Source organism: Nerophis ophidion, linkage group LG01, assembly GCF_033978795.1.
Source record: "Nerophis ophidion isolate RoL-2023_Sa linkage group LG01, RoL_Noph_v1.0, whole genome shotgun sequence".
Lineage (NCBI taxonomy): Eukaryota > Metazoa > Chordata > Actinopteri > Syngnathiformes > Syngnathidae > Nerophis > Nerophis ophidion.
The window spans coordinates 44,509,884-44,522,817 of record NC_084611.1 but is presented as its reverse complement, the minus strand read 5'-3'; the positions used below and the strand labels follow the sequence as shown (position 1 = coordinate 44,522,817).

General features: G+C 37.9%; 1 protein-coding gene across 1 annotated transcript in view; it reads right to left on the bottom strand.

Moving 5' to 3' along the window:
- The window catches only part of si:dkey-215k6.1 (transmembrane protein 132B), a 258,278-nt gene that overhangs the window by 62,207 nt on the left and 183,137 nt on the right, over window positions 1-12,934 (bottom strand). The window contains exon 5 of the mRNA XM_061904865.1: window positions 2,320-2,506. Within this exon, the coding sequence (XP_061760849.1) occupies window positions 2,320-2,506 (187 nt within the window). The remainder of the gene's footprint in view (window positions 1-2,319; window positions 2,507-12,934) is intronic.

Sequence of the window (12,934 nt, the reverse complement as noted above, 5' to 3'; positions counted from 1 at the left end):
AATACAGTAAGACGTTGTTCGCTTAAATCACAATGAAATGTACACCATCGACTCCAGTTTGATGCAAAATAATCCGATACAACCCGCTCTGGTGTCTGATATCATTCACTTGAATAACAGTCCTATACGTATTCCGGTTAAGTACTCCATAATTACAACATGATTCACTTCGACCGCTGTACAGTATGTACAGTAACAGTTTCCTCGCTCCAATTGCCACATAATAAGATTTAGTGCAAGTCCAAAAATACACCTGGGTCACTAAAAAGGTGCCCTCGTCCCGTCTGCCGTCTGGTTCTTGAGGACTAATTGGCCAGAAGCAGTCGCTTGCTATGGAAATCAAGCCTCCGCCCGGGACCTACAGTAAGTACAGTAAGTCCATGCGCACGTCCAAAAAGTGTCAGCAGTTGATTAATTGGGTGTCAAACACCCCAAAAGAAGAACGCATAATTACTGTTATTAAAAATAGTAAAACATTATTGTTGTTTAAAATAATAATACAAATAACTAAATGTTAGTAAAGATAATAACATAAAATAAATCACCGTCTTTTTGCTTTGCTCCATCCAACAACAGCACTATTATCTTATTAGCCTTGCACGTATTAGTTATTACAGTACGAGGTTATTAAAATCCATTTTGAAATTAATCACGATTCTTATTTGTAACAGTTATTTATTCATATTTATCTGTTGTTAACCGTGTGATGTAATCTAGGGATGTAGGAAATATTTAATTTGGGATTGGAGAAAGAAGGTAATCTAGGGAAGTAAGAAGATGGTAATCTAGGGATGGAGGAAGATGGTAATCTAGGGATGGAGGAAGATGGTAATCTAGGGATAGAGGAATATGGTAATCTTGGGATGGAGGAAAATTGTTATCTAGGGATAAGGAAGAGGCCGATCGAGGGATGGAGGAAGATGGTAATCTCGGGATGGAGGAAAATGGGAATCGAGGGATGGAAGGGATGGAGGACGATGGTAATAGAGGGATGGAAGGAAATTGTAATCTGGTAATGGAGAAAGAAGGTAATCCAGGGTAGGAGGAAGATGGTAATCTAGGGATGGAGGAAAATGGTAATCTATGGATAGAGGAATATGGTAATCTTGGGAAGGAGGAAAATTGTTATCTAGGGATAAGGAAGAGGGTGATCGAGGGATGGAGGAAGATGGTAATCTTGGGATGGAGGAAAATGGGAATCGAGGGATGGAGGACGATGGTAATAGAGGGATGGAAGGAAATTGTAATCTGGTAATGGAGAAAGAAGGTAATCCAGGGTAGGAGGAAGATGGTAATCCAGGGATGGAGGAAGATGGTAATCTATGGATGGATGAACATTGTTATCTTGGAATGGGGGAAGAGGGTAATCTAGGGATGGTGAAAGAGGGGTGTCTAGAGATGGAGGGTGATGGGAATTGAGGGATGGAGGAAAATGGTAATCTAAGAAAGGAGGAAAATTGTTTTTTAGGAATGGAGGAAGAGGGTATATGAGCAATGGAGGAAAATGGTAATCTTGGGATAGAGGAAAACTGTTATCTAGGAATGGAGGAAGAGGGTAATCGAGGAATGGAGGAAGATGATAATCTAGGGATGGAAGAAAATAGTAATCGAGAGATGGAGGAAGATTGTAATCGAGGGATGGGGGAAAATTGTTATCTAGGAATGGAGGATGAGGGAAGTTTTGGGATCGAGGAAGATGTAAATTTAGGAATGGAGGAAACTGTTTATCCTGGAATGGAGGAAGATGATAATCTTTGGATGGAGGAAAATTGTTAACTAGGTAGGGAGGGAGGGGGTAATAGAGGAATGGAGGAAGATGGTAGTCTAGGGATGGAGGAAAATGGGAATCAAGGGATGGAGGAAGATGGTAATCGAGGGATGGAGGAAAATTGTTATCTAGGAATGGAGGATTAGAGTAATTGAGGGATGAAGGAAGACGTAATCTATGGATGGAGGAACATTGTTGTCTAGGAATGGAGGAAGAGTGAAATTCCGGTATGGAGGATGATGGTGATCTAGGAATGGAGAAAAAAATAGTTATCTTGGAATGGAGGAAGAGGGTAATCTAGGGATGGAGAAAGTAGGGAATCTAGGGATGGAGGGAATGGGAATTGAGGAATGGAGGAAATTGGTAATCTAGGTATGAAAGAAGATAGTAATGTAGTGATGAAAGAATAGAGGAATCTATGTAAGAAGGAAAGATGGTAATCTCAGGATGGAGGAAGGTGGTAATCTAGGGATGGAGGAAGATTATAATCTAGGGATGGAGGATGACAAGGACAAGTAAAAGACAAAGCGATGTAGGACAGGTGTCCCCACCTGTGCCAAAGGTACGATGCCTTGGATGTCTGCGTTGCTGACGAAAAGGTGAGACACTCTCTCGGCGGAGGGCGGGGCTCCTGACAGGTAATCTACCACCCAGTGCAGCGTCTGTGTGGGCGCCAAACTGATGACGTTGTCGACCTCAAAGTCCAGCTGCATCACCTCGTACGATGGACTCTGCAACCTGGACACAAACCAAATATTATTCAATTATTAGTAGCATCAGTAGTAGTACTCGTAGTAGTATTATTAATAGTAGTAGAAGTAGTAGTAGTAGTAGTAATAGTACTACAAGTAGTAGTAGTAGTAATAAGAAGTAGTAGTAATCGTAGAATGGTAATGATAATAATAAATGATTATTGAAGTGTTGTTGTCATCATGTATGAAGCAAGAAAAAAAAGTGTTCTACTGACATGAAGAATTTGATGCAAGTTTAAGAGAAAAGAGAAAATATGACAAAAGATGCGCCTGAGGGCTCTGTATGAACTATAAATGCAACCATTCATAAACTGACAAGAACATTGATGACAACAAAACTGGATGGATCTTCTTTAGTGTGTGTGTGTGTGTGTGTGTGTGTGTGTGTGTGTGTGTGTGTGTGTGTGTGTGTGTGTGTGTGTGTGTGTGTGTGTGTGTGTGTGTGTGTGTGGTTATTCGTAACAGATCCAAATAGTAAAACAAAACCTGGTGCAGAGATACAAATACAATGTGTGTGTATATATATATATATATATATATGTATATATATATATATATATATATATGTATATATATATATATATATATATATGTATATAGATATATACATACATATTGTAAATATTCTTAGATTTTTTCACTAATAATTGGAATTAAAATAAAGATGGCCTCTCCTCCTGGTAAACACACACACACACACACATACACACACACACACACACACACACACACACACACACACACACACACACACACACACACACACACACACACACACATCAGTGTTACCACCAAGAAAAAGAACAGGAGGTAAAACACAAGTTGACAACACAGCCTTCATCCACCTGCGTGTTCACTTTGTGTGTGTGTGTGTGCGTGCGTGTGTGTGTGTGCGAGTGTGTGTGTCTGTGTGTGTGTGTGTGTGTGTGTGTGTGTGTGTGTGTGTGTATACGCGGCACAGCTGGGTCCCCTGTCAGTTCGGGCTAACACAACGTCAAAGCGTGTCAGTGTCAGCAGTTGTCAGCCGTGTTACACACGAGTGTGCGTGTGTGTGTGTGTGTGTGCGTGTGTGTGTGTGTGTGTGTGTGTGTGTGTGTGTGAATGTGTGTGAGTGTGTGTGTGTGTGTGTTTTAACATTCTTTACACACTTAACGTCACAGCAGTTGCTATACATGCTAATGAAGCCAACCTATACTCAACATCATGTGTGTGTGTGTATGTGTGTGTGTGTGTGTGTGTGTGTGTGAGAGTGTGTGTAAATATGATTATATTTTACATCAAACTGGTCTTAAATGTACCTTGTTACTGTGCAATACTCAAGATATTCGCATAATAACAGTATTGTGCCGCTAATCGCTATCTAGCAACTATAGCTCTGTTTGCTAGCTGCTAAAAGCGCCCCAATCACTAAGTGCCAACTAGAGCGCTAATTGCAACCTGTAAACTACCCCATTAATCACTGGCAACTAGAGAGCTAAACGTTATCCTGCATCTACCCCATTAATCGCTTGTGACTACAGCTCTAATTGTTAGTTGCCAACTAGTGTGCTAACCACTACCTGGCAACTAACACATCCAACGCTGGATGAAAACCAGCGCCCCAATCGCACAACTAGCACGATACATGCTAAGTCGCAGCTAATGCGTTTATGGCTACCTGGCAAGTACAGTGCTAACTGCAAGCTGGAAACTAGTGCACTGACCGCTAGACAGCATTTGCGTGCTAATCACTAGCTGACAACTAGCCCCCTGATTGTTAGCCGGCAACAAAAGTGCTAATGGAAAGGTCACAATTAGCACACTCATCGCTAAGTCGCAACAAACTAATGTCCCATTTGCTAAATGATAACGCGCATGCCAATTGATAGCTGGTAACTAACACGGCAATCGCTAGATGACAACTAGCACGCCAATTGCGATGAAAACTAGTGCACTAATCGCTAGCTGCAACTAACAAGCCAATCGCCAGATGACAATTAGAGCGACAATCGCTAGCTGACAACTCGGGCACTAATTGCTAAGTGACAACTAGCGCACTACTCACTAATTGGCAACTAGTGTGTTAATCACTAGCTAGCAGATAAAGGTCTAATCGCTCGTTAAAAAATACTGTGTTCATCGCTAAATGGCAAACAACACGTCAATCACTGCATATCAACTGGTAAATGACACTTAACACGCTAACTACTCGCTGGCTGCTACAGAGCTAATCGCAAGCTGACTATATAACACTAATTATTACATAGCATCGGAAGTGCTAGTAGTTAGCTGATAAGAAGCACGCTAATCGGTAATTTGCAACTTCCGCACCTATTGCTATCGGGCAACCAACGTGCCAATCGCTAGATGACAACTGCCGCTATCAATAGATAGCTGACTTCTAGTGCATTAGTCGCCAACAGACAACTACCGAGCTAATCGCTAACTGACAAATACAGCGCTAATCGTTGGCTGAAAACTATTGAGCTAATCGTTAACTGTAATAAATATGACATAAAGTATATATTAATAATTTCATATGAATTAAATAGGACTTATTATTGGAATTATTATTGAATAAATATGGATTAAAGATTCTGTATTATTGGAATTATTATTGATAAAATATGAAGTAAATATGATGTGTTAGATAAATTATTATTATTATTAAAAGCATAAAATAAATATATTTTTGAGAAATTATTGTTAATTATATATTAATTAAATAGGATTTCTTATTAGAATTATTATGTTAAATATGTATTAAATGTGATGTATCAGAGTAAATATTATTAAAGAAATATTAATTAAATATGATGCATTACAGGAATTATTATTATTAAAACATGAAATAAATATGATCATTGAAATAAATTGCTATTGATTAAATATAATTTAAATATGATATGTTACATAAATTAATATTAATTAAATATGAAATAAAGTTGAGCCATCACATGAATTATTATGGATTAAATATTAAATGAATATGAATATGAAGTGAATACAATATACACTAGAATAATTAATGTTATTTAAACATGACATAAGTATGATATATTAAATGAATTATGATCGATGAAATATAAACTAAATATGATATTTTAGAGCAATTAATTTGAATTACATATACAATAAATATAATGTATTAGAGGAACTATATTGACTAAATATTAGATAAATATAATATGTTAGAGTAATTATTAATAATTAAATGTAAAGTAAATATGATGTACCAGAGGAATTATCATTGATTAAAAGAAAAAGTAAATATAAATTATTAGATAAATTATTATTTATTAATTACGAAATACATACGATGTATCAGAGTAATTAATATTAAATACATATAATATATTAGAGGAATTATTATTGATTAAATATGAATTAAATATGATGTGATAGAAATGTTTTTATTGAATAAATATAAAGTAACTATGATATATTAGACGAAATATTATCAATTAGATATGAATGAAATATGATGCATTGGAGGAATTAATCTTGATTTAGTATAAAGTAAATATTATATATTAGATGAATTATCAACAGTTAAATATAACGTTAGTACGATATATTAAAATGATTATTATTAATTAAATATGAAGAAAATATGATATATTAGAGGAATTATTATTGATTAAATATAAAGTAAATGTTATGTATTAAAGGAATTATTAATTAACTAATGACAAAATATGATATATTACAGGAATAATTTGTATTAAATATGACATCAATGTATGTTTTAAAATAATTATTATTGATTAAATATAAAGTAAATAAGATGTACAAGAGGAATTATTATTGATTAAATATGAAATAAATATAATGCATTAGAGGAATTATTGTCGAATAAATATGGAGTAAATATGATGCTTTAAAGGAATTATTATTGATTAAATATGAAGAACATTTGATACATTTAAATAACTACTATTAAGTAAATATGACAGAAATATGACTTATTCGATAAATTATTATTAAATAAATATGAAGCAAATAGGATTTATTAGAGGAATATGATTAATTAAATATGAAATATATATGATATGTTAGAAGGATTATTATAGATTAAATATAAAATTAAAAAAATATATGTTAGAGGAATTATTATTATTTAAATATGAAATAAATATCTTATATTGGATAAATGATTTTTTGATTAAATATGAAGTAAATGTGATATAATAGATGAATTAATATTAATTAAATATGAAACTAATATGATATCATAAAGGATTTAATAATACATTAATATTAATTAAATATGATGTATTTTATTAACTATTATTGATTAACTATGTTATATATATGGTATATTAGAGTAAATATTATTAATTAAATATAAAGTAAATATCATATATTAGAAGAATCATCATTGATAAAATATGAAGTGAATATAATGTATTAGAGGAATTATTAATCAAACATGAAGTAAAAAATGATGTTATTGACAAATTATTGTTAATTAAACATGAAATAAAAAAGTAAATTCTATATAAATTATCATTGATCAAATATGAAGTACATATGATTCATTAGATGAATTATTATTGATTAAATATTAAATAGATATGATACATTAAAGGAATTATTTTTGACAAATAAATAAAAATATATATTTTTGTGTGTTCTTTGTCCTTTTCTGTTGACGATGCCTTGTCTTTTTTTCTCAGCTGCTCATCTTGTTGTTGTGTGTCAAGTGTTGTACTGTGTTGTTGTGTGTAATGTGTGTTGTGCTGTGTTGTTGTGTGCAATGTGTGTTGTGGTGTGTTGTTGTGTGTAATGTGTGTTCTGCTGTCTTGTTGTGTGTTAAGTGTTGTAGTGTGTTAAGTGTTGTGCTGTGTTGTTGTGTGTAATGTGTGTTGTGCTGTGTTGTTGTGTGTCAAGTGTTGTGCTCTGTTGTTGTGTGTTGTGTGTTGTTGTGTGTTTTTGTGTGTTGTGTTAAGTGTTGTCGTGTGTTGTGTGTTGTGTGTGGTGTGTGGTGTGTGGTGTGTGCAGGAGTGTGTTGGACACAGTGGTGGGGTAATGGCCCCTTCGCTTGTCTTATTGCACATCAGGCTTTCTCTGACATGCACGAACCCCCCCACCGAGAGACCCAAAACACACACACTCACACACACAAACGCCGCCTTGTGCACGAAGCCCCGCCCACACGCCTCCTGCTGCAGGTTCGCCGACGTGACGTGACGCTGGCACAAAGTAGGCGACCGAGGACCCCCCCGTCACGCAACATGCAAACGATTTTAGCGCGTGTGTGTGTGTGTGTGCATCAACGCCCCCCCCCCTCTCCCAGCGTGATCCTCTTTTTTTAGCATGTGTGTTTTATTTTGCCCTGAAATGCAGCTGAGACTTTCAGGACCACGGCCAGCAGTCCAAGTAGACAGACACTCAAGTACTTCTTTTCTTTACTCTCTTGTACATCAGCAATATGATACTTGTACTTTGAAAGGAATCAAAGCAGTTTAAGAACATGCCGATTGTAACACACTAGTTTATGTAGTACACACTACTACATTAAGTACACATTAGTACATGTAGTACACACTTGTACATGTGGTACACACAAGTACATGTAGTACACAAAAGTACATGTAGTACACACCAGTACATGGAGTACAAAAAAGTACATGTAGTACACACAAGTACATGGAGTACACACTAGTACAAGTAGTACACATTAGCACATGTAGTACACACAAGTACATGGAGTACACATAGGTACATGTGGTACACACAAGTACATGTAATACACACTAGTACATGTGGTACACATAAGTACATGTAGTACACACAAGTACATGTAGTACACACAAGTACATGGAGTACACACTAGTACATGTAGTACACATTAGCTTGAGTAGTACACACAAGTACATAGAGTACACACCAGTACATGCGATACACACAAGTACATGTAGTACACACAAGTACATAGAGTACACACCAGTACATGTGATACACACAAGTACATGTAGTACACACAAGTACATGGAGTACACACTAGTACATGTGGTACACACAAGTACAGGTAGTATACACAAGTACATAGAGTACACACTAGTACATGTGGTACACACAAGTACATGTGGTACAGACAAGTACATGGAGTACACACTAGTACATGTGGTACACACAAGTACATGGAGTACACACAAGTACAGGTAGTAAACACAAGTACATAGAGTATACACTAGTACATGTGGTACACACAAGTACATGTAGTACACACAAGTACATGGATTACACACTAGTACATGTGGTACACACAAGTACATGGAGTACACACAAGAACATGTAGTAGACACATCTAAATGTGGTACACACAAGTACGTGTAGTACACACAAGTAAATGGACTAATTGATTGAAAGTTTTATTAGTAGATTGCACAGTACAGCACATATTCCATACAATTGACCACTAAATGGTAACACCCCAATAAGTTTTTCAACTTGTTTAAGTCGGGGTCCACGTTAATCAATTCATAGAGTACACACAGTACATGTAGTACACACAAGTATGTGTAGTACACACAAGAACATGTAGTATCAATCAATCAATGTTTATTTATATAGCCCCAAATCACAAATGTCTCAAAGGACTGCACAAATCATTACGACTACAGCATCCTCGGAAGAACCCACAAAAGGGCAAGGAAAACTCACACCCAGTGGGCAGGGAGAATTCACATTCAGTGGGACGCCAGCGACAATGCTGACTATGAGAAACCTTGGAGAGGACCTCAGATGTGGGCAACCCCCCCCCTCTAGGGGACCGAAAGCAATGGATGTCGAGCGGGTCCAACATGATACTGCGAAAGTTCAATCCACAGTGGCTCCAAGACAGCAGCGAGAGTCCCGTCCACAGGAAACCATCTCGAGCGGATCAGCAGCGTAGAGATGTCCCCAACCGATACAGGCGAGCGGTCCATCCTGGGTCCCGACGAGCGGTCCATCCTGGGTCTCGACTCTGGACAGCCAGTACTTCATCCATGGTCATCGGACCGGACCCCCTCCACAAGGGAGGGGGGGACATAGGAGAAAGAAAAGAAGCGGCAGATCAACTGGTCTAAAAAGGAGGTCTATTTAAAGGCTAGAGTATACAGATGAGTTTTAAGATGAGACTTAAATGCTTCTACTGAGGTAGCATCTCGAACTGTTACCGGGAGGGCATTCCAGAGTACTGGAGCCCGAACGGAAAACGCTCTATAGCCCGCAGACTTTTTTTGAGCTCTAGGAATCACTAATAAGCCGGAGTCTTTTGAACGCAGATTTCTTGCCGGGACATACGGTACAATACAATCGGCAAGATAGGCTGGAGCTAGACCGTGTAGTATTTTATACGTAAGTAGTAAAACCTTAAAGTCACATCTTAAGTGCACAGGAAGCCAGTGCAGGTGAGCCAGTACAGGCGTAATATGATCAAACTTTCTTGTTCTTGTCAAAAGTCTAGCAGCCGCATTTTGTACCAACTGTAATCTTTTAATGCTAGACATTGGGAGACCCGAAAATAATACGTTACAGTAATCGAGACGAGACGTAACAAACGCATGGATAATGATCTCGGCGTCTTTAGTGGACAAAATGGAGCGAATTTTAGCGATATTACGGAGATGAAAGAAGGCCGTTTTAGTAACGCTTTTAATGTGTGACTCAAAGGAGAGAGTTGGGTCGAAGATAATACCCAGATTTTTTACAGAGTCACCTTGTTTTATTATTTGGTTGTCAAATGTTAAAGTTGTATTATTAAATAGAGGTCGGTGTCTAGCAGGACCGATAATCAGCATTTCCGTTTTTTTGGCATTAAGTTGCAAAAAGTTAGCGGACATCCATTGTTTAATTTCATTAAGACACGCTTCCAACTGACTACAGTCCGGCGTGTTGGTCAGCTTTAGGGGCATGTAAAGTTGGGTGTCATCAGCATAACAGTGAAAGCTAATACCGTATTTGCGTATGACGTCACCTAGCGGCAGCATGTAGATGCTGAAGAGTACAGGGCCAAGGACCGAACCCTGGGGAACTCCACATGTTACCTTAACATAGTCCGAGGTCACACTGTTATAGGAGACGCACTGCATCCTATCAGTAAGATAAGAGTTAAACCATGACAGGGCTGAGTCTGAAATACCAATTCGTATTTTGATACGCTCTAATAAACTATTATGATCGACGGTATCGAAAGCAGCGCTAAGATCGAGGAGCAGCAACATAGATGACGCATCAGAGTCCATCGTTAGCAATAGATCATTAGTCAGTTTTGCGAGGGCTGTCTCAGTCGAGTGATTTGCCCTGAAACCGGATTGAAAGGTTTCACATAGATTGTTAAACGCTAAGTGCTCATTTAGCTGCTCTGCAACAATTTTTTCGAGGATTTTCGAAATAAAGGGAAGGTGAGACACCGGTCGGTAGTTTACCATGAGGTCTGGATCGAGGTTAGGTCTTTTAAGGAGAGGATGAATAACCGCTTTTTTGAATGCAACGGGAACAGTGCCCGAGGAAAGTGATAAGTTTATAATATTTAGCACTGATGGACCTAATAATACAAAAAGCTCCTTGATAAGTTTCCCAGGAAGTGGGTCAAGTAAACATGTTGTTTGTTTTATTCCATTTACACGTTGTAACAATCCTTCTAATGTTATTTCATCAAAACGAGAGAAACTATTTTGGATATTTGCAGTATCCGCTGTATATACAATCGTATCTGTGTTACTATAACCCCGTTGTAGCTGGGACGCATTGTCTTTAATCTCCTTTCTAATAAGTTCAATTTTCTTATTAAAGAACTTCATAAAGTCATCTGCCGAATGGGTGGAGCTACTGGAAGGAGTCCCTTGTTGGGTTAGCGATGCTACTGTACTAAACAAAAATTTTGGATCGTTTTTATTAATGCGGATGAGATTTGAGTAATAATTAGTTTTAGCTAAGGTAAGCATGCGTTTATAAGTTATTAAACTATCACTCCATGCTTGATGGTGCACCTCAAGTTTAGTCGTGCGCCATTTGCGTTCCAGCTTTCTACATAATAATTTCTGAGCTCTAGTTTCTTCAGTAAACCATGGCGTACGCCTTTTTGGAGCCTTTTTTAACTTCAGCGGTGCTATACTATCAATGGTTTCGCGCAGTGCGTTGTTAAAGTTGTTAGTGAGGTTATCAATAGACCCCACATACTTTGGGAACGGTGCCATTACCGAGGGCAGTAGGTCCGCAAGAGTCGTCGTTGTGGCAGCATTAATGTTGCGGCTGCTATAGCAGTTATTATTATTATTAGCTTGCCGAGCATGAGTCTGAACTTCGAATTTTATAAGGTAATGATCGGACATTACTTTAGTATACGGGAGTATCATAACTTTGGAGGCGGTGATACCTCTGACAAGCACTAGGTCTATCGTATTACCGCTGCAATGCGTCGGTTCATTTATTATTTGTGTAAGACCACAGCTATCAATTATAGTCTGGAGCGCCACGCACGGTGGGTCCAATGGGGTATTCATATGGATATTAAAGTCCCCCATTATAATTATATTATCGGCGTGCGTCACTAGATCAGCAACAAACTCTGAGAATTCATTAATAAAGTCCGAATAGGGCCCTGGGGGGCGGTAGATAACGGCCAGGCACAGAGGCAGAGGTGTGGCAGACTTCATAGAAAGCACCTCAAACGATTTATATTTATTATTTAAGTTAGGACTAAAGTTAAAGTTTTCGTTGTATATTAGTGCGACACCCCCTCCCCTTTTGAGGTGACGGGCAATATGCGCATTCGTATAGTTAGGAGGGGATGCCTCATTTATCGCAAAAAAGTCGTCTGGTTTGAGCCAGGTTTCGCTAAGACCGATGACGTTAAGGTTGTTGTCTCTAATGACCTCATTGACTAATAACGTTTTGGGAGACAAAGATCTGATGTTTAGAAAGCCCATATTATAGGTAGTGGGCTGTTTTAAGGAGTTGTTGATAAAATTATCCGTAGTAGCAATATTAATAATGTTGCGTTTATTATGCGCAGTGTACTTAAAATAATTACGACCATATCTAGGAATTGATATGACGGGAATTTTCAGATTGTCTACTTGGCGCTGCGATAAACTGAACGCATCATAATTTGCCACCTCAGTAGAACGCATGTCTAACTCTGACGAAGTCATAGATACAGTAGAAAAAACATTTTGTGAGTTGTGTATTATTCTACGAAAATTGCTATGTGTACAGGGATCATCCAGCCTGGCGCTGGCTAGTTCTAACTTAACTGACTCCATACCCAGGCTAGCAGGCTCTGTAATTGCCTGTGACCGGGCTTGCTCTAGTGCAGTTAGTCAAATGTGGCTCAATGCGAAGTCTATGTTCCGAGACAAGAGGATAGCGCCTTCCTGGTTAGGGTGAAGGCCGTCTCTCCTCAGCAAGCCAGGTTTGCCCCAGAAAGAGGGCCAATTATCAA